Genomic DNA, 23,097 nt, shown 5'->3' with positions numbered 1-23,097 from the left:
GGAGCAGATGCTATTAAATTCAGGCCTCCCAATGTCTCATGGCCCAGGGCCTCCAGTTGCTTTAATCCAGGCCTGTCCAGAGGAGTGCAAGAAAACAAAGATACAAAAGGGTGATTCAGAAGACAGTTGAAGATGGTTTCTGGTGTCTAACATTGTGGTTTATTAAAGGGAATAAGGATTGATTTATAGTTGATGTTCTCTGATCAGGGAAAGTATCTCCTGGGCTATGACATGAGGTCAAGGTTGCTTCCGCCTAAAACTGTTCTCTGCAGTGCAGCTATGTCACCTATGTAAACAGAACTGCACTAGAAGGCTAGGGATGAAGGCAGATGGGTGGTAGAGCATCTTTATTTTAACCTGCAGTATTAATGCTGCCTGCCACTTATCTTCAGTTTGTGCACTTTTCTATGTATATCGGACTATTCACTGGTCTCTTTTTTATTCTGTTTCACTTGCTAGCTAAAGTAAAATGTGTTCAAGATCTATTTCATTGATTAGAATTTTAAAAGCAGGCATGTTACCGCAAGCATCTGTGTAGCAGATCTAGGCGGTAAAATAAATAATAGTATATCATTGTTTAGTTGCTAATCTGCACATAGTCCCACAAATGACTATTGTTAAGCCTGCTTTTTTAAACTACCGTATTTTTCGCTCTATAAGATGCACCAGACCATAAGACGCACCTAGTTTTTGGAGGAGGAAAACAAGAAAAAAAATATTCTGAATCTCGGAAGCCAGAACAGCAAGAGGGATCGCTGCGCAGCGAAAGCAGCGATCCCTCTTGCTGTTCTGGCTTCTGGGATAGTTGCGCAGCCTGCATTCACTCCGTAAGACGCACACACATTTCCCTTACTTTTTAGGAGGGAAAAAGTGAGTCTTATAGAGCAAAAAATACGGTAAATACTAAGTGCCATCAACGGGGATAATAAAGTCAAATAAATTTTCCTGTATCAGGAATGAATAAAGCAATATAATTAAATATATATTTCTTGGCTTATTTAGTGTACAAAGTTTGGACCTACTTCTGGTTTAGGACAGCTTCCCCAGCGCTCTTCTGCTCGAAGATCATTTGGACGGACAAAGAGATTCAGCATTACTCGCTCACTTGATGATCTTGAGGTAATTTTATTACACTAAGCTTCCACTGTTTCCTGTGAAGATAGAGTGAACAGGCATTGATAAGCTGCTTAAACAGTACTCTAAGGAAAGTAGATATGTTCTCAAACGAGAGTAAATTAACGTGTTGCTTTTCTCTGTTCTGGTTGACAAATCACTTTAAACCACTGTTAAGCTTGACTGTGATTTAAAAATGAATGTGCCATGTCCTGGGGGGTCACATCACCCCTCCCTGCTCCCACTGCTGATGCTGCCAGGAGGCGAGCCCTGCTTTGGCTTAGCGTTGCGTTTGGACCCAGACTCGGGAATTACCGTATTTTTTGCTCTATGACTCACTTTTTCCCTCCTAAAAAGTAAGGGGAAATGTGTGGGCGTCTTATGGAGCGAATGCAGGCTGCACAGCTATCCCAGAAGTCAGAACAGCAAGAGGGATTGCTGCTTTCACTGCACAGTGATCCCTCTTGCTGTTCTGGCTTCCGAGATTCAGAATATTTTTTTTCTTGTTTTCCTCCTCCAAAAACTAGGTGCGTCTTGTGGTCTGGTGCGTCTTATAGAGCAAAAAATACGGTATATCTCTCCAAACAAGCCATGAGCTATAACCATATTTTGTTCTTGCCTTACTGATTATGGCTTGTTTGGGGAAGGCAAACCATGGAATTCAGGTTCAGACGTAATCCTAAGGCTGAACCCTCAGAAGCAAGAATGGGGGAGGAGTGAAGGGGCTGCAGTTTTCTTCCTCTGCATCAGTACACTGCACATTCACCTTTAAACCATAATTAAGCTTCATTATGGTTTCAAGTGGCATGCAAATGAGGCCATTTAATGCATGCATGCTAAATATTCTTATAATATAGGTGGTGCTGCTGAACATGTGGAATTTGTGTTATAAATTTGCCTGGGTTCTCGGTTTGATGCCTGGTAACTAAATCCCTGCTTTCATAACAATGCCTAGCCTTCATCATTGTGTGTGTGTATGTGTAAGCGGGGAGAGTCTCTACTAGTCTTCAAAAAGTGAACATTAACCAGAATGTGGCTCAAAAAACGTGATTTTCAAAATGTAGCAAGCTTCTAAAAGAATGAACAATTCATTACTGGGGTGGCAATATCATATATATTTTTTATATAGTATATTCAGAAGTAGTCATTTTTAGCTACACATATGACTTTTTTGTGGTTGGAGTTTGACTAATGCTATGACATAATAGAAGTATCCTCAGTACTTCATAGGCTTGTGAGTTAAAACAAATGGGTGTGGTACTGAAATGTATGAGAATCCTGTTGCACAAGGAAAAAGAATTCTGTAACCTTCTTTTGCTTAGTCAAAAGAGCAAGGAACAGACAAGTCGGATGAAGCAAATAGCATAATAGGCTTGCATGTGATTGCAATCTTGAAGGAACATGCAGCTACATGCCGAGAAACAGAGAAAATGGGAACAAGCTGTATAAAGTTGCTGTTTGATTTTAGAGCTAGTTTAAAGTTTTTCTATACAGTTCACACTGAACCTATGAACCACTAGTATGCAGTCTCTGTGAAGGGTTCATTGTTATGCAAAGACAGTCACAGCAACAATTTAAAGCCTTGAGTGCAAGCTGTTTTTTCTTTTGATGGGTAGATACACAAACTGGTGCTTAGTCTGGGTGGGTCTCCACTGTGAAGGAAGGAAGAAGAGGCACCTTAGGTTCATTTGTTTTACTGGACAGGAGAAGTAAACATGTGTGTTCGTAGGAAACTTTCCTTAAAATGAGAGAGAAGTCCCTTAGGGACAACTTGTACATGGAGGAACTTTGCAACATTAGTCACGTAAGTATGTTTCATTTATCTAATAGTGTATATGGAACTCAAGAAAGTGACTTAAAGGACAGCCTTCAGTTGCAAGGTCTTCCATATAGTTCCTGTAAAAGTCTACATTCTCTCCAGTTGATTTCCCCCCTCTATTAATGTTAACTGATAATTTTTATATTTAATTCTTTTATTGTGTAAGTCAGCAGTAAAGTGGTTTTCCAGTAGGTACTTATGCAACACTGTGCACTGTCATTTTTCTAAGAATAATTAAATGCATTAAACAATGGCAGCTCCTCATGTATAAAAATAGTTTGACTGCATGGTTTGATGGTTCTTTGTATGTTTATTTGGTAGACCTACCCGTTAGGGGTTTTCATGACTCAGATAAAGTTTGAGACGGGGATGGTTCAGTTTTTAAAAATGTATAATGTTTCTTAAATGAAACACAGAGAAGTATTCTAAAGGCTCTGTGTCATTAAAAAAGGAAGGGGAACAATATGCCCTGGCTAGATTGTTAATGGAATACATTCCAGTAACACACACACACAAAACTCACTGGTAGGCATATCTATCTTCAACAGGTTGTTAAAAGAGACCTTACGTATTTTTGTGGCTATTTCTTGGCTATCCTTATTCTTACTGGTAAAGAATATAAAGCAAGCACATTTTTAATACGCAAAAAAAATTGTCTTCTAAAAAATCCTTTGTGGCTACAAACTTATGAGTAGAATTGGACTTGCTTCAGTGCTAGCATGCATTGGATGGCATATTTTTTATTGGTATTGTAAGTTTCAACCATATCCTGAAAAACATGTTCAGTTTTCTTAAGAGTGACATTTGAATGCTTTGATACAGTTTTTTCTTTGAAGTAGATTCTCTAGTGAGAATATATTTTTGCTATACAGTACGATCTCATAGTTTTAACAGGATTATTATTAAGACTGAAACTTAATTGAAACTTTAATAGCTTAATCATTGAAGGGTTAGTCAATCTATTAGTTAAATTTGAATATTTATACAGCATTCTTCCCATTCCCATATATATAACACTAACGTATTTGGTGTGTTTCATATTTTCACTAACTTCTGTTGTTTCCTGCTGGGAGCTGCTGCTAACACAAGATATACGGCCTTCATAAATGGAGGTTCCATCCCTATCTGTCCTAGTTAAGAAATTCCTTGATTAAACAGATCTGGCTATTCATACTTAAGAACAGCCTTGATGGAAGAGAACCTGAGTTCCTATAATTTAGTGTCCTGAACAGCAGACAGCCCAGTATTGCTTCTGAGAAACCCACAAGTTTTGAACTCCCACCCTATCCCCTAGCACCTGCTGTCCTCTGCCTGTGTGTTTTTCTTCATGGGCTGAATTTGTGGGTGGAGTGGAGAGACAATGTGGCCTTGAAGGAGCAGAGCAGCAGCTGCCCTCTCCCTCTTTACCCTTCCCAGTAAAAAGCTGGTGAGAACTGCAGAAGGCTGTGCCATTTGCACCAACATCCACCTCCCCTTCTCAGCATTTGTTTGCTCAGTGACAGACCACATCTTTGGCATACCAGAGGTCCCTGCTTTGATCCTTTGCATCTCTAGTGAAAAGGATTGTCTGGCCAGTAATGAAAAAAGACCTCTCTCTCTTCCTGAGATCCTCAGAGAGCCAGCCGCTGCCAGTCAGAGTAGACTAAGTGGAGAAATAGTTTGGCCTGGTATAGTCAGCGCTGTCTTTAGCATATGTGCTGCCGGGGTGCAGAGATCCCCCCAGCACCGCCAAATTTAGTTTAGCCCCCAAATTAACTTTTATTATGCTTATGTCAGACACCACGCTTAAGCCTTATCTCTTGCTTAGGAAAGAAGGAAGGAAAAAGAAACAAACTTTTTTATTTGCTCATTTCTTTACAATACACTTATACTTAAGTATACAGCACCACCACACTTAAACTTACAAGTATTGTTTAGGCACCTCCTTAGGAGAAACATCAGTCATGTCAAAGGTGCCACTGACCCTGCTGCCGCATAGCAGCTTAATACAATATGTAACGTAATATTTTGATGTAAGAGTTACTTTCGCGTGCACGGTGCCATTGTGAATGACAAGCGCCGCCATTGTGAATGATAAGCACACCGCTGGCGCGGTGCATCTTTGGTAAATGAGCGCATGATGTCGAAAGTCCTTTAGTGAAACAGTAGGTGTACATTTCGATAATACCTAGGTATATATGTATTTTGTTTTTCTAGCTTGATCAAAATTATGTATTATTTCATGACAGGTAGATAGTTAAGAGCTTAAGCGGCTTCAGCAGCGGGCACCAGGTGCCCCCCAAAATTTGGCACCCGGGTGCCCCACACCGCTTGCACCCCCGGGTAAAGACGGCCCTAGGTATAGTGCAGCTTGCAACATGAGTGAGCCTCTTCCCTTCCCAGCACAGCAGCAGCTGGGATCAGCCAGGGTGACTTGCATGCTGAACATCTGACTCAGATGTTCAGCATGAGAACCACCCTGGACACCAAGTAATGAGCCTTATCAGTGTCAATTGGTCTGAAGGGGATGGGGTTGTGTCAGTGAATCATGTGCGGAACACAAACTATGCAGAGGAACTTTGCACGCAGAGAAGGGAAAGGAGGGGGAGAAAGTTTCAGCTCAGCACAGCTCAGGCTGATTGAGGCTAAACATTGGGAAGAACTTTCTGAGCTGTTCAACAGGAGAATGGTTTCCCTCGGGAGGTGGTGGGCTCTCCTCCATTGGAGGTTTTTAAATCAGAGGTTGGATGGCCATCTGTCATGGATGCTTTAGCTGAGATTCCTGCATTGCAAGGGGTTGGGCTAGATGATCCTTGGGGTCTCTTCAAACTGTACAATTCTATGATTCTAGAACCCAAATTGGGTTCAGAGCTTTGACAACTGAAAAGAGGATATTGGTCCACAATATTGATCAAGGCAAAGTATTTTAATCTTGAGGCCACTTATTACTTCATTTATTGGTTTAGTTATTTAATGCTGCTGGAACAAATAATATGCAGTGCAGAAAACAAACTTATTTGCTTTCCTGGGAAGGGGGGTCTTTTGAGACAGAAACCCATTGATAGAACTGTCTTTGATTCTTTGTGAAAAACATTGAAAATTATATTTGCTTGTAACATAATGGGGGGGGATTTGTTTTTACATCTGCCAATAATTGCCCCAAACCAGTATCTATCTACCTCTTTCCTGGATTTGTTGAGTCTCCATTTCAGGGTGGGGAGGGACCCCTCGCCTTAGAGGGTACCAGGAGTATGCTTAAAGGTAAAGGGACCCCTGACCATTAGGTCCAGTCATGACCGACTCTGGGGTTGCGGTGCTCATCTCGCTTTACTGGCCAAGGGAGCCGGCGTACAGCTTCCGGGTCATGTGGCTGCTTCTGGCGAACCAGAGCAGCGCATGGAAATGCCGTTTACCTTCCCACCGGAGTGGGACCTATTCAACTACTTGCACTTTGACGTGCTTTCGAACTGCTAGGTTGGCAGGAGCAGGGACCGAGCAACGGGAGCTCACCCCGTCGAGGGGATTCGAACCGCCAACCTTCTGATCTGCAAGTCCTAGGCTCTGTGGTTTAACCCACAGCGCCATGCTTACTTAGACGTAAATCCCATTGCATTAATGAAGCAAGGCAGCTCCTGTTTAGGTAATCCAGCATCTGGTCTGTCCCTGCCCATTGCCACATTACCCTCAAGGAGTAATCCTAAAAACTCATTTTTTAAAAAAAGAAATTAAAATTCAGAGTGCTCAGGTTGTCTGTGGGAAGATAGTGCTCACAAGGGTCACATTGTGGGGCCCCAAAGCTACTCTGATGCCTTGAGTAAGCTTTGCCTGGTTCAACTTATGTGCCTGGCTTCTGTATGGATCTTCAAGATGTTCCTTTGAAGGGAAAAAAGTTAAAGTCACTCTCACCTATATCCTCTGCACATAGAGGATTTACTACTTGCTTGTTCCTCCTCTTTCTTTGAACATGACTGAAGAAAGCTTTTAAAATTTTATTTTTAACCTCTCTTGCAAGCCTGAGTTCATTCTGAGCTTTGGTCCACCTGACCCTTCTCCCTGCAACTATTGGCGACTCATATATACTCTTCCTTTGTGATTTCCCCATTCTCCAAACACATTCTTGCTGACCACTGTGAGGTGCAACCCATGGGACGCAGGTGGCGCTGTGGGTTAAAGCCTCAGCGCCTAGGGCTGGCCGATCGAAAGGTCGGCAGTTCGAATCCCTGCGGCGGGGTGCGCTCCCGCTGCTCGGTCCCAGCGCCTGCCAACCTAGCAGTTCGAAAGCACCTCCGGGTGCAAGTAGATAAATAGGGACCGCTTACCAGCGGGAAGGTAAACGGCGTTTCCGTGTGCGGCTCTGGCTCTGGCTCTGGCCAGAGCAGCGATGTCACGCTGGCCACGTGACCCGGAAGTGTCTCCGGACAGCGCTGGCCCCCGGCCTCTTAAGTGAGATGGGCGCACAACCCCAGAGTCTGTCAAGACTGGCCCGTACGGGCAGGGGTACCTTTACCTTTACCTTTATATACTCTTCCTTTGTGATTTCCCCATTCTCCAAACACATTCTTGCCGACCACTGTGAGGTGCAACCCATGTCTGGCCAGAAGTCCTTCCTCAAGGAAGTGGAAACTATGGTCTAAGAGCCAAATCCTTCATGACAACACCACCTGCGCAGTCAGTGGTTTACTTCCAGTATTTCCCTCTCTCTTCCTGGACCAAGACCTTCAACAGAAAGGAGAGATTTAAAAACACCTGTGCCCCAAGGCCCTTCAGGCTCCTGGCCAGAGTCTCATATGTCAAAGGCTGTGTTTGGCAGTATTGTTTGCACCCACATGAATCAAAAAGAGAAGGGGTTAGTGTCAGTGGACTTTATAAGATTTGGCAGTTTCTCTGTCACATTGTGAATCTTTGCAGCTGGAAGACAGCACACCTCCCGGGACATCCTGTTACTTCCGCACACTGCTGCCTCTAAAGATAACTAAAGAAAAAAACAGTATTATATAAGGGGAGTGGGGATGCTTGAGACATGCCTATCCCACCTTTGAGCGATGGAGTCTTTGATGGACAGGCAGTATTGGTAGACAGGCAAGGGTTGTGCAGACCTTCATGACAAATACATACTCTGCTGTGTCACATTTATTATACTTTATCTCAAACATTAAATCTAGTTCTGTCCCCAGTTTGTTGTTTTACATAGAAGAGCAGTCTTCAACTTTTGCTATTAGTTTTGGTAAAGGGTCCCGGATAATAGACTATTGCATTCCTGTATAATTTTGCACCACCTGTTTTTAAGGAGCATTTAATACAACATACGCATACACACTGATTTTCGATAATCCTGATATATCACCTTTTTCCAGTAGTGGAAGGGACAAAGACTTCAAAGCTGCTCCCCAAACCAATTATTCAGCAACCCAGCAGGTATCTGAGATTCAGCAAACCTTTCTATGTTTGCAGCTATGAGGACTGGAAACCTCCTTTTAAAAATATAAATCTGAGATGCTCTGGAAGCTGAATTCTATACCTACTGCCACACCTTGCCCATTTTTGCACTCTTTCAGCCATGGCAGATGCACAGACCTAACTATAGTGTTCTTCTGCAAACGCACCATTTCAGACTGAATAAACTGTGTTATGTTATTTGCTACAGACAGGATTTGTTAAATACCACAGCCCCAATTCTCCAAACTATCCTTTTTCTGTGAGATAGCTGAGATACAATCTGATCCATGATGAACTGGAGCGTTCTGCGGTGGCTGGTTGCTATTGGTAACATAAAGGGAGTAAAATAGAACATGTGAAATGCCTTTAAACTTTGTAGGCATTTTGCACAGGCAGTGCGGAGTATTGGATGGTGCACTTAAGCTCTTGAGAACCTGTTTTATTTAAGAAATGCTCTACCATCTAAAGTAAAGATGAATTTAGGAAAGGTGCTTCTGGCAAAAATAACTGCTTTTTCTTACGATGAACAGGTAAGCAATATAATTGCTTGTCACAAGGGACTGTCTTGCATTGGAGATTAGAGACCAGAATTATAGATTATTATTATTATTCCATATTAAGACTTTTGAAACTTATAGCTGAAATTGTATTTTGTGAAAAAAATAATTTTTTAAAACAAATGTCTATTATGGGAGTTATGTGAAAGAAACTACATAGCAGCAGTTTTACAAGTTTTTTGTTTTACTCATCAAATTTTAGTGTGTAAATATTAACTTTTATCAGAGATGTTGCAAGATGAAAAACAAATTTGACAATCATCTATAAATGGTACAGATTGCTTATGTCTTCTTGTCTGTTTGCAATAAACCACACAAATGCATTTTTATTTTGGAGGAAAAACCTTTTATTTTTTAAAATTTGAGTTGCATTTTTTTGACACCAGTGTCTTATAACAATTTCTCTAACATGACAAGAAAAAGACTATCATCTTTGTCTTCTTCTTGCTTTATTGTTTTTATGCAAGTAGACAATTAATATGGAGCTCCATATTAATCCACACTAATATGGATCTTAGTGTGTCTTAATTCTGGGTAGACAATTTTAGAAGTGGAAAGAAAACAATTTTAAAAATCATTCTGAAGTAAAGGAATGCTATCAAATTGTGATGAATCAGCTTCCTGCACAACAGAAATTATGATTTCTTACAGTTACTTTGTTACTTTTTGGTGTTTAAAAAATAACCTGCTTTAATTTCCTCTGTAAGAAATGTCTGGCATATATCTTTTCTTTACAAAAAATATCAAAGTAAAATGAATGAGTGATAACTGGGGCAGGAACCGAATGAAAATATGCAGAAAGTAAAATACATATTTTTAAGGCATTCATTTCATAATAGTAATACTTATATTTTTATGTTTAGGTAGTGTTTTTAAAATAATATTTATTTTCATACTTACGTCCAGAGAGGTTATGTGTCATTTGAATTTTTAAATTTAAATGAAAATATTGAATATGCATAATCTCTGTGTTTGCAAAAATATAATTTGCAAAATAGAAACATTGACCAGAAACCAGGAAGACACAAGAGAGGGTGTTTCATGTCATGATCAAGAGCCCCTTGATCTGCCAGGAGAGCTTTCAGAGGGTAAGGGGCTGTTGCCAGATGGGGAGAGTTGAAAAGTACCAGTACAGAACATCACATGAAACACTCTAGAGCTTAGCAGGAGAACAGGCGTATCTGCTGTGTGATAACAGCAATCCTTTATATACCATTCAGGTTGTTTCTCATATCAGCGGCGTAGCGTGGGTTGTCAGCACCCGGGGCAAGGCAAGTAATTTGCGGCCCCTAACCCGGGGCAAGGCAAGTAATTTGCGCCCCTAACCCCTAACCTGCCGCCGCTGCCAGCTTCTTCTTGCTGCTGCCTGGGCTGGGGTATTTACGGTAAGGTAGCCACGGCGGCGGCGGCAGGTCCGTGTCAGGTGATCTGAGGCGAGTTGCCGCTGGCGCTGCTGCCCAAACGACGCCGCTTGCCCGGAGGAGGAGGGCAGAGAGGCGAGGAAAATGCAACATGGCCCAGCAGCTGCAGCAGCAGCAGCGGCGGGGGCGGGGCTGTGAGGAGGGGCTGCCTGGCACGCCCTCCGTGGCCCTGACGCACGGGGACCGCAGCGAGCGCTGAGAGCCGCTGGCTGCCGGACGCCTTCAGCCCAGACGCACGCACAGCTCGTTGGTTCCACGAGACATGGGGCTCTGCTACAGCCTGCGCCCGAGGCTCTTCGGCGACTCCGGAGGCGGCGAGCGCGCCCCCCCAGATGCTGCGCCCGGTGCGGCCGGCCCCCCCTGCACCCCCCACGCTATGCCACTGTCTCATATGCGTTGTTGTTGTGTATGCATGAAACTTTACAATCTAAAAAATAGACACAAAGAGAACAACAGGGGAAGGGATATCAGGGTAAATGGGAAGAATATGCAATTACTTCAGCTGCACCTACTGAGGTTTAGTTACAGTAAGGTTAGGGTCTGAGGGTTGTTCCACAGGCTTCATGAAAAATGTGAGTTTTGAGGAGGGACTTGAAATAAAGAAAGAAGCTGGTCTCTGAAACTTTCTGCGAAGCAATTTCAGGCAGAAGGGGCAGCAATGGAGAAAGCAGCTGTCGTTGCAGGGAGTAGGAAACCTTCTGATGGTTGGTGAGGGTGTTTAAAAAGTGAAAGACACAGGTTGGTGTGTGCTAGGATACAAGAGGAAGGAGATGGGGGCAGGTGAGAGACTGGGGGGGGGGGGGTTTCTGGCTTGTGCAAGGCCTGGAATGGCTGGAAGCCAGTACAGTCATACCTTGGGTTAAAGATGCTTTGGGTTAAATCTTTTCAGGTTGTGTCCCGTGGCAACCCAGAAGTACCGGAAAGGATTGCTTCCAGGTTTCGTCGCATGCGCAGACGCTCAAAATGATGTCACACGCATGCGCAGAAGTGGCGAATCGCAATGCGCAGACGCGGGTTGCGTTCTGCTCAGGTTGCGAACGGGGCTCCGGAACGGATCCCGTTTGCAACCAGAGGTACCACTGTATAGGGATTAAAGGAGAAGTATGGGGGGGGACGCAGGTGGCGCTGTGGGATAAACCACTGAGCCTAGGGCTTGCCATTCAGAAGGTTGGCAGTGAGCTCCCGTTGCTCGGTCCCTGCTCCTGCCAACCTAGCAGTTCGAAAGTACATCAAAGTGCAAGTAGATAAATAGGTACCGCTCTGGCGGGAAGGTAAACGGCGTTTCCGTGCGCTGCTCTGGTTCGCCAGAAGCGGCTTAGTCATGCTGGCCACATGACCCGGAAGCTGTACGCCGGCTCCCTCTGCCAATAAATTGAGATGAGCACCACAACCCCAGAGTCGGCCACGACTGGACCTAATGGTCAGGGGTCCCTTTACCTTTACCTTTACCTTTACCTTTACCTTTACCTTTACCTTTACCTTTACCTTTACCTTTACCAATGTGCTACCAGGCCATGTTTAAGTGTTTGTAGTTTTAGGGCTTTACGCAAATAAGGACAAGGTTACTTCAGAGAGTGCCTTATTGCTTGTATACCCAGTCAGTTGCTGCATTCTGCAGAAGAGTTTCTCCTTCAAGTACCATCCCCACACTAACTTGGGCAAGGCTTTTAGTGTGGCTGCCTCTGTTCCGTAGAACACCATTCTTGTTGAGGTCTTGCATAGGCACCCACTATTTTTACTTTCTAGAAACAACGGAAGACATTTTTATTTCTACAGGCTTCTCCAGCTTCATGAGAAGGTGCCTCTGCTCATTTTGTATTATTTTTAAACCTGTCTTGTTATTTTTTGTACCATTTTTAAAACTATTTTAGCAGTTTTTATATGTTCATAAATTGCCTTGACTCAAATGTCGAAAGCATAAATTAAGAAAATGCATACAAATAAAAAAGATGAAAATACTGTTTTTGGACATTCTAAGCTTGAGAGAACCATAAAGCATACAAGGGGAAATATCAGAGCAGCACTTGGAGATGCAAGACTGGTTCAGAAGTAGAACAGGATTTCATCAGAAGAAGAAGAAGAGTTTGGATTTGATATCCCACTTTATCACTACCCTAAGGAGTCTCAAAGCGGCTAACAATCTCCTTTCCCTTCCTCCCCCACAACAAACACTCTGTGAGGTGAGTGGGGCTGAGAGACTTCAGAGAAGTGTGACTGGCCCAAGGTCACCCAGCAGCTGCATCTGGAGGAGCGGAGACGCGAACCCGGTTCCCCAGATTATGTGACTACCGCTCTTAACCACTACACCACACTGGCTCTCATCAGCATATAAACTACTGTTTTATTTGTTGGTTTTATTTCTATCCTGTCCTTCCTCCCAAAGGAGCCCAGAGTAGCAATCAACAAAGTGGTAAAACAATACAGTAGAGGTAAAAACATGTCTAAAGACTGTAGAAACAATGAAAAACATTTAAAACAGTAACCTGTCCTCAGAGATAATAATTCCAAGGTTGTCAGTATCTTTGGTAGTATTGAAAGCCATAGGATGTGAAGATGTTTTCCAGGGACACTAAATATAGAGAGAATAGTCAAGGGCCAAGTAAAGTAGCCCAAGGAATGTATTAACTTGAGAGTAACCTTCCAGGAAACACAAGTCAACCTTTTGTACAGTACATTCCCCCCCACACACACACCCTCATTGCAGCCAGCAAGTGGTAGTAGTTCAAGGGTCAAAGTTAAACAACGAGAAAAAGAGTTGACAAAGGTTCTGAAGGAGGGAGATCTGGAAGAGGGAGGAGAGAGGGGTTTCAGAGCAAATAGATTCAATTATAGCATTGAAGAAGATGGCAAAATCTTTTTTTTTTAAATAATATTTATTCAAATTTTAAAGGTTACAAAAAGAAAAAGAAAAGTAAAAAAGACAGAAAAAATACAATCAGTAAAAAAAAAGAACAATTCGAACCTTTACATAGCTTTCTTTCCTTTACTTATCTCCTTGACCTCCTCACACCTCCCATTTTTGTATTCTAATTCAAATTATTGTTTCAGCAAATCCTTCCAACCTTGTTTTTATCTTAATAATTTGTCTTAATATACTATGATTTTACATTCTCTCTTTCACCAATTCATTCTTACTTAATCCTTTATGTCATTTCTGCCAAAACCACATAATTTTCATTTTCCAACATCTTTCTAACAATCCTTAATTTTACAATATTTTTGAAGATAAACTTTAAATTTTTTCCAATCTTCTTCCACCGACTCTTCTCCTTGGTCCGAAGATGGCAAAATCTTAAGGAGGGGAGAGGCGAAGGAGCAGGCATTAGCCAGGTATCTTCAGGATGTCTTTAAAAATTATCCCCAATAAGAAGAGGTTTCTATCACTAAGAGTGCAACATAGTTTGAACATCATTTATTTTTCTTCTTGTCTATAATACTGATTTTTGGCTACAATTCCATATGCATTTATCTGGAAGTAAAGCTCTGCTGAACTCTTCGGGACTTGCTTCTAAGTTGACAGGTGTAGGATTGTACTGTTCATTAATCAAGGTAAAAGAGTAAAATGTGGTAGATTCATGAGACAAGAAAATAAGGTTGGTTTTTTGTCCAGTTGGATCTTAATTTGACACATGGTGTACTTCAGGGAAGGGATGTGGGTGGTGCTGTGGGTTAAACCACAGAGCCTAGAGCTTGCCGATCAGAAGGTTGGCGATTCGAATCTCTGCGAGGGGGTGAGCTCCTGTTGCTCGGTCCCTGCTCCTGCCAACCTAGCAGTTTGAAAACACGTCAAAGTGCAAGTAGATAAATAGGTACCACTCCAGCGGGAAGGTAAACGGCGTTTCTGTGTGCTGCTCTGGTTTGTCAGAAGTGGCTTAATCATGCTGGCCACATGACCCAGAAGCTGTACGCCGGCTCCCTCGGCCAATAAAGCGAGATGAGCGCCACAACCCCAGAGTTGTCTGCGACTGGACCTGTCAGGGAACTGCCATCGGAGAGTCAGGTGGTGGAGGGGCTCAAGGAGGCTAGGAAACCCTCGGATGCAGAGGAAGGAACCAGCAGGGGGAGAGAGAGAGTTCATGGAGAAACTCAGTCGGAGGGATGGCTCCAGGAGACTTCCAGTGAGAACAGCGGGGAGGTCTCAGGACCTCCTCTGGGTACACCTACCCCTCGCAGGAAACTGTCACGCCGAGAATCCCGAAGGAGAGTGTCCGTTAAGGAACTCTTATGTTGGCGCAAATTCCGGAAACGCCCACTGACAGATTCTGCCAGCGATTGAGGGAGTCATGCCTTGAGGGCTCCCGCAAAGGCAGAGCTTTGAAACCTTTGCAAAGCTCTGAGGGATTCAGCTTTTACGCACAAGCAGCTCATTATCCCATCACAGGACCTAATGGTCAGGGGTCCCTTTACCTTTATACTTCAGGGAAGGAAGTAACTTTTATAATTAATATGGTAGGTTACACTGTGCTAGATACACTAGAGGGCTCACTATCTGTTTATAAAATAGGAGTTTGGAAACCATATCATTATGTTGTATACATGCTTCTAATTTTGGTAATAGCTATTTTCTCCATCAGCTTGTAATAAAAACTGATGACTCGTTGGGGAAACAGATTTAATACTTGGAAGTGGTTTAGTACAAGGTCCATTTCAATCTGGCTTCAAGCCTGGGTTAACTCATTTGGTCACCCAGATCAAGAGGCACAGGGGATCTGGACCCTATTAATTCTCCCCAGTCTCTCAGCAGCTTTTAATACCATCAGCCATGTTATCTTCCTTGGTTAAGATCTGAGGGTACATTGTTACGGGGAGGGACTTCACTTCAACCCCATGGCATTTGTGTGGTGGGATCTGCAGGGCTCCATCCTGTCCTCCCTGCTTTGTAACATCTATATGGAGGTGTTGGATGTGGTCATTAGGGTTTGGGGGCACAGTGTCGTGAGTATGCTGTTGACACCCAGCTCTGTTTCTTCCATCTGGATCAGGTGATTCTATGCAGGTTAAATATTAAATATTGGTTCCCCACCAACACACACTTTTCTGCAAAGTTGACTGACAAAGCAATGGCTTGTCATGTTGCTGCACAGACTTATGCAAAGCAGGCCCCAAGTTTAGAATTAAATTTTGCTAGATATAATGATACTAGGAATATTGTCACCTAAACAAGTTTCTTCTGCTTAATAAAGAAATGGCTGTAATATTTGGACAGTAATACTGAATCAGTTCCTATCATTGAAATAATTTGCGAGGCCCCTAAGGCATTTCTGAGGGGTACCCTTTTAAATTGCCTATCAGCAAAAAAAGAGACAATAGAAAAGAGAATATATTTTAGGGAATAATCTTATGATACATCTTAAGGAGGCAAATAGATCTATGAAATTCTGTATATTAAGGGTCATTTCCCGGCTTGGGAATCATGATCAAAATTGCTTCCCTTCAGTAGTCTGGGATTGGAGTATCAAAGTGGCAGGTGGATTGTGTCCACTTTAGATATCAATTCTAAATATCCTAATCTTTTTCTAAACTGTTTTATAAATGTTTCATATGCAGTCAAATGCCAAATTTGTGAGTGGAAGCAACTATGACTGTGATCCTTAAGCAGGTAAACACTTAACACACATAAATAATCTGTGATTGTGTGAAATAGGGATCTTGTTTAGGGTTGAAACACTGAACTGTTGCAAATGATTTATTTGATTACATTCCTGTAAATATGCAAATACTGAGAATAAGAAGTAGGAAAGACTTAAGTAGCTGTCACACATCTCCCTAGATTATTTTTAAAAAAATTGTTATTGTGCCAGTCAATATTCCTGTGGAGTTACTGGAACTGAGAAAGTGTGTTGAAAAGATTAATAAATTGGCAGGGATGGGGGGAGATCTAGGCTATCATAATGTTTTGCATTTTTTTAAAAAAAAGGTTTATTGTCTAAACTAACAGTTCATTACTTGGCCCTAAACTGTGGCAGTTGCTGGTTGGTTTACAGTTCAACCATCTGCATACTGGAAGCAATGAGAACAGGATGTGACAGGCATTTGTGTACAGTCAATCTTTAGAAATAAAAAGCCTACACGAAGAAATGGGTAAAAAAAAGAACCATAGTCACTTTATTTACATATTTCATTTCCCACAGATACATATCCCATAGACAATCCAATAGTCATAGAATCGTAGAATTGTAGAGTTGGAAGACACCCCAAGGATCATGTAGTCCACCCCCTGAAGTTCAGGAATCTCAGCTACAGCATCCATGGCAGATGGCCATGCAACCATTCACAAAAGTTTAGTACTTTAAAAACCATGATTGTTGGCATCCATCTGTCTCGAAAGGCAATGGAGTGCGCTTCTGGAGGTGAAGTCAAACTGAAAAGCATAAAGTTTACCAATAGGTCAATTAATGATAGCCCAAAGTAATTCCAAAGCTGATGATGTTAGTACCTAGCTGCCCCTGCCCCCACCCCCAGTGGCGTAGCGTGGGGGGTGCAGGGGGGGCCGGCTGCACCAGGCGCAACATCTGGGGGTTAGGGTTAGGGGGCGCAAATCCATGGGTTAGGGGGTGCAAATTACGGTACTTGCCTTGCCCCAGGTGCTGACAACCCACGCTACGCCACTGCCCACCCCCCAAAAAAAAACCTAGACTGAAAAAGTCAAAATCCCTTTATTAAGCCAATTGTGTTAAGTTGGGGGGAAACCAATGAGGAACTTACTACCAAAAAAATTTAAAATCCTTCGTCACTTCAATCTTTTATAACGGAAAATCTAATTTCAGTTTTATGCTAAATATTCCAATCTGCAGTTCTGATAGTTTTCCACATGGTGCAGCTTGTGCATAGGACGAAAGGTTGTTTTTAACTGCTTTTAATGTAAATCTCTTTGGATCACTCTGTGAGTAAAGTGGAAGTTTTATTCCATCTAATAGTGAACTTGGAAGCAAAACAAGGACATCCAGAAACTAATGTAGTGATTGCTACATTTCTCAAGGGACTCACTTGATACACAGAATTATATATGTTTGTAAATTTTAAAAAGAAACTTACTTTAAAAACACACATTTATTTTCTTAAAAAAAAAAAAAAAGCTCTGTAAGTTTCCAGGTTCTACGGAATTTTGATGTCATACAGATAAGAGACACCTGGACTAAACTCAGTGTCAGGAGAGAGCACTCCTGCTTCACATTCACTACCAAATAAGAAGAATGGCTTGCAGTGCTACCTTTATCTAGGGTGGGGAGAGGCTGCTGCTTAATCACAGCAACACTAAAATCTGAAATTGTTTACTCCCCCTTTGTATGTAACTTCGACCCAAAGAAGGGGGGAAAGGTCTAAAGAAGGGGTAGTTAAACCCCAGTTTGGGGAGCTGGTCTGCCCTTATCCCTTCACAATATGGAGAAAGGACCTCCCCCATCAGTGACTGACACATAGGTTTGGAATTCTTTTCCAGACTTGCCAGCTTAAACTGTTTGGAGTTTTGTTTCCTCATATGCATTTTGGTAATAGAAAGAGGGGAAGAATGGTTGGATAATTTAGTTTAGCTCCCTGCCTCAAGGCTTTGGGATGACAGAAGCTGTAAGTCTGATAAATAATAAATTTTGCTGGGAGGCAACATTTTCCACTGAGTTACAGAACAAAGGTATTTTAAGAAGCTGTGAATAGGCTTGGAAAGCAAGATGGTTGTATTTTGAATCATGGTATGGAAAAAAAATACCAGTCATTAATTGTGTTAGACTCCTGATGCTGGTTATTTATTTGGCAAAATAAATAAATAAAAATATTCAGTGCAATCCACACAGAAGCCAGAAAGAAACAAATTTATATTTTGAGCCTAAATTGTATATGGACAAAATCTCTTTGGTTTCTAAACATTTTGGACCTTGTAAGATTTTATAAACCCTGTGTTCCACATGGAGCGTAGGAGAAGCGCAAAGAAAACTGTCTTAAGATGTTAAATTCATAAACTCTTCAGTTGGAGCAGGGCCTGAATGTCAGCATTAAAACCAAAACAGGAACAAAAGAAACCTTTGGGTTATCTTAACTGTTCATTATAGAGAAATCAAAGACTACCGGTCACCCTTGGGAATAGATTCAAACCCTTACATACAAATAATGTTACTAATCCACAACCCAAAGTTGATCTTATTCCCTTTATAGCCAGCGGGAACACGTTTGTTGACATTGGTGGGGAGAATGAAATTGCCCCGAAGGGGCTGCAATGGATGGCTCAAAATTATCAGTGTATTTGGAACAAAAGTCTGGTTCATATATTTTTGATAACTGAACAATGCTCATTATCTATAGCAGTTTATGTGTAACTGATGTTTCTCCCTCTCTCTTTGCAGTGTGCAGCTGTGTCTGATGGAGGTAAGCATTAATATGTGGAAATATTTGATGTTTCTTAAATTGGACACTGGCATTGGATGATAATTATAGCAACCTTATTTTATAAAATTTGTATACTGCTTGATTGTAAAACAGGAGTCAGCAAACTTTGTCAGCAGGGGGCCGGTCCACTGTCCCTCAGACCTTGTGGGTGGCCAGTCTATATTTTGGAGAGAGAAAAAATGAACGAATTCCTATGCCCCACAAATAACCCAGAGATGCATTTTAAATAAAAGGACACATTCTACTCATGTAAAAGCACGCTGATTCCCGGACCATCCGCGGAACGGATTTAGAAGGCGATTGGGCCAGATCTGTCCCTTGAGCCTTAGGTTTCCTACCCATGTTGTAAAACAACAACAACAACAACAACCTTCAAACCGGCTAACAAAAAGATAAAGGAATAAAATCAACATAATGGCTAGTCATATTTGTTTGGAAAACAAACCTAATATCAATGTCTCAGTGGAGTTTATTGAGTATAATGCTGATCTCTGTTTGTTGTGGTTCACTAAGAATGTCTACATCCTCTAGCCAGGCCCAGGTTTGCCAGCTCCCTTCAGGAGGGTGTGATCCTGGAAAATCTAGTTGTACAATGGGCCAATCTCCTATCAAGGCATCTGTTCTTCCTGATTACTCATCCAGATGCTGTCCTGTCTTCTTGTTAATCATACCTAAAATGCCCAAATAGGATTTGTGTTAAAGTCACTATCAGTGCTGGGAGACTGAGAGAGTAGCGCTCCTCCTGTATTATTACTGCTGCTAATACTAATAATTTATAAAGCACCGTAAAGTTAATAAACAATACAGTCCCTGTACACATAGCCAGACTATCTAACTGACTCAGTGCAAAAGGAAAAGAGAAGAGGGAGAGAGAGACAGGTATACTCAAGTTGCAAAATTTGTACATGCTGAAGCCTGTGAGGTGTACTCCACCTTCCTTGGTATGCCTTTAGTGATCGTGAAGCTTATTTACAATTTTATCAATATCTAAGTATAGAAGAGCTGTTTCATTGGCCTTTCTTAATGTTTTACCTTCATAGCTCGTAGATAGGAAATACGCTGGAGTTCCTTTTAGAGATAGATGTTGGCAATCATCACTTGTGTCTTCTTTTTCTGTAGTTACTATCAGGAGTCCTCTCATGCAGCTCTTTCCAGGCCGGTTTTTAGAGGCCCTGCTGAGTGTTTTTCTGGGAGAGACTTTTACAGTGGTGCCCCGCAAGACGAATGCCTCGCAAGACGAAAAACCCGCTAGATGAAAGAGTCTTCCGTTTTTCGAGGCGCTTCGCAAGACGAATTTCTCTATGGTCTTGTGATTTTTTTTGCTCCCCCCCCCCTTTTTCTAAGCCACTAAGCCGCTAATAGCCGCTTTGCCGCTAATAGCCGCTAAGCCGCTAATAGCGCTAATCCGCTAATCGGGTTGCTTCGCAAGATGAAAAAACCGCAAGACGAAGAGACTCGCAGAACGGATTATTTTCGTCTTGCGAGGCACCACTGTATCTGTATCACTGAGAAGGGGGCAAAAATTGTTGTTTCTCTTTCAAACCTGTTCTGGTTGCCATTTAATCTTAGTTCACCACTCTATATAACTGGTTTTACTGAGGCTGTGATTTTGTATTTTGGGTTATTAGATAAAGACATCCTGCTAGCAGAACCATGGCTAAACTTAGAAAAGGGAAGGGGGAAAAGGGCATGGGCACAGAAGGAAAGGAGTGTTCAATGTTACCTGTCCCAGTAGAGTGAAAGGGGCCATGTCCATGCCACTAGACCGGGGGCAGCGCATCCTGTTTCACCGCCTGAGGCAAAACGGAAACGTGCTGCTGAGTCCCCACCCTGCCCTGGGAAGTCAAAGAGGCAGTGTCCCTGCACCAGGATCCCTGACTGAACTGAGTTTAAAAGAACAAAAGGGCAAGGAATAGCAGGGAGACCAGGTTGGAGCAGCCTGAGTGTCCTGTGATGTAATCTTCCTCCTGGAAACCATGAAATGGACCTTTAAGAATGAGTGGGACAGGGGTTGAAGTGCAGGCGACAGAACACCCAGAACAAACCCAACCATTTCTCTCCCTTCTCCCCTCTTTTGAGGAGCATGGAGGTATACGTTGTGTTTCATTTCTTTGCCGTCCAAATCAGCTGCCGTTACTTGCAATGCCAGTACAATGTGAATAATTCATGTTCCTTCAGCGACAGCAGTTGAAGGCCCTTTCTTTAAATTATTTATCCAGCTTTTTATAATGCTTTGTGCCAAGTATATTGAGGATATCTCTTGTGGCTATAAGGGGAAATAGACGTTCAAGTAAAAAATGGGTAATTTGTTGAAGAGTTGTTTGAAGAAGATGTAATCTAGTGGGAGGTGTTGCAGAAGAACAATGTTCCACTCTGTTCAGAGAGCGTCTATCAAGCGTGCTCCAGGGGAATGGATCTGTGTTAGGAATGGATACAGAAGGATGGTTTTCAGTGAATGGTTTCAAGGATTTGGTTAAATGGCACTACAGTGGCTCTTACCAGCTCTATCCAGGTAATACCTTCAGTGATGCTGATGATCATTTAGAGATATAGGCATTCTGAATAGGATTGTGCTGTTTCACTGTAAAAATGATTGCACGGGAAATATTTGTTTTGAAAGGGTAGTTCTTTGCTTAAATATTTTTGGCATGATTATTAAACTAAAACTTTTTTAAAAAAAAACCTCTTGCAATCAGTAATATTGTTAGCTTTTTATTTTGAAAGGTTCCATTTTTGGTAGTATTTTTATGAAAGCAAGAAATTGGTAAATAGGAAAATTATTTGAATTTGCCTTTCCATTCAGTTGCAATTTCCCCACTTTGCATTTTTATTTGTAACTGTTGTGGAGATGTTATAACAAGGAGGACAACAAGAAAGAGAGGGTTTGTTTATCAGTGTGCATAAAATTGCTACTTGTTAATTTCATCTGCTGAAGTGGGAATGCAAAGTAAAACTGTACGACTCCAACTGTTAAAGTCATTAATAGAGACCCTATATTAATGCCTTTTGCTTGTCTAGAGGATGTAGAGGTAGAGCTGTGGGTGTGGAAAGTAGACCACTGCATAAAAATACACCCACTGCTCCACCCACTTTTGCATCTGGGCTCACCCACGGCTGGCATGTCGCTCTTGGAAGGCTGCCCCAAGCAGAACGCAGCCCTTGAGCTGAGAAGGGTTCCTCTCCCCAATAGAGGGCAAGGTCCCCTTGCACCACCCCATTCCCCCGTCCCCCTCTGAGCGCAAGTATGGCTTAGTCCAGATGATGTGACAGGTGGGTGGTTGACTTTTGTGTGTCTTCCATAACTTCATCCAGCCCTCCTTCTCTGTGTCTTGCAAGTTGTGTATACTGCCCTTCACCAGTAGGCCACAGTAAAATATAAAACAATACAATAAAACAATTCTATAACTTTGACACACAGAGAAACAAAAGAAAAATGCAATAATAAATTATCTATCAGTCCAGCAGTGGATGTAGCTGCTGCACTAGCCCAAGCCAGGCATAGGTTTTCCTAGCCAGCAAGACCCCTTGGACCTCCAGACGCTTGTTCAGCCCTTTCATTGCTTCTCCTGGTAGCAGTAGAAAGGTGAGATAGGGCTGGGTTTCATCAGCTTAGTGATAGCCGCATGGTATACACAAAGATGTGCTTGAACCTATGATGATCATATGCATCCTGGGCTCTAATCAAATTGGAGAAAGTCTGCATTCCTTCACTGGAGGGGAGGGATAGTCTGTTTTGTACAGGTTACAAGTGAGAGAGGAGCTTGTGAGGTCCAAGTTCTGATTCTGCAAGATTCTGCTCTCCAGCTCAACAGTGATATCAGAACAATAGTTTAATAGATGAAATTTATTTTCTGAAAAGTTTGCATTTTTGTAATTTGTTGATAAATTAATTGGTTATTTCTTCCCACAACAGAGCTAAATAACACAGATTTGAAAGACTGTGTCAGTGATAACAGCCTCAGCAGCAATGCCAGCCTCCCAAGCGTCCAGAGCTGCCGGCGACATCGGGAAAGAAGAGTGGCAAGTTGGGCAGTTTCATTTGAGCGGCTTCTGCAGGACCCAGTTGGTGTAAGATATTTCTCTGTAAGTAAGGGACAAAATGCTAACTTTTTTGGTATTTATATTAATGTAGTGTCCAACACAAATTGTGCATAAAATTTAGCTTATTTCAAAAAGAGAATTAACTCCAATGTAAAATCTCCTGTATTAAATATGCTCATTTTTGTTGTATTGGGCCCGTTTTATGTTTCCAAAAGTCTAAATGAAGCCTGTCAAAAATTCTTTCTACCAGGATAAAAATAGTGATGTGCAAAGACCAGTTAAATTATATTTGTACTAGAAATTTCAAGCTTCCTCCATGAACATTAAAAAGATTGCTTTTTCTAAAGACTTGCAT

General features: G+C 42.1%; 1 protein-coding gene across 6 annotated transcripts in view; it reads left to right on the top strand.

Moving 5' to 3' along the window:
- RGS12 (regulator of G protein signaling 12) overlaps positions 1–23,097 on the top strand; it is an 89,587-nt gene that overhangs the window by 21,704 nt on the left and 44,786 nt on the right. For 4 of the 6 annotated variants that reach the window (XM_079991494.1, XM_079991492.1, XM_079991493.1 and 1 more), the window contains exons 3-5: positions 1,003–1,119; positions 18,659–18,680; positions 22,615–22,784. In XM_079991494.1, the coding sequence (XP_079847620.1) occupies positions 1,003–1,119; positions 18,659–18,680; positions 22,615–22,784 (309 nt within the window). Of the gene's footprint in view, positions 1–1,002; positions 1,120–8,754; positions 8,878–18,658; positions 18,681–21,043; positions 21,214–22,614; positions 22,785–23,097 lie in introns of those variants that run through there. The other 2 variants (XM_079991497.1, XM_079991496.1) reach the window with 2 other exon arrangements.

The sequence above is a fragment of the Podarcis cretensis genome (genome assembly GCF_951804945.1).
Source record: "Podarcis cretensis genome assembly, chromosome: 9".
Classification (NCBI taxonomy): domain Eukaryota; kingdom Metazoa; phylum Chordata; class Lepidosauria; order Squamata; family Lacertidae; genus Podarcis; species Podarcis cretensis.
This window is presented reverse-complemented; position numbering and strand designations above follow the sequence as displayed.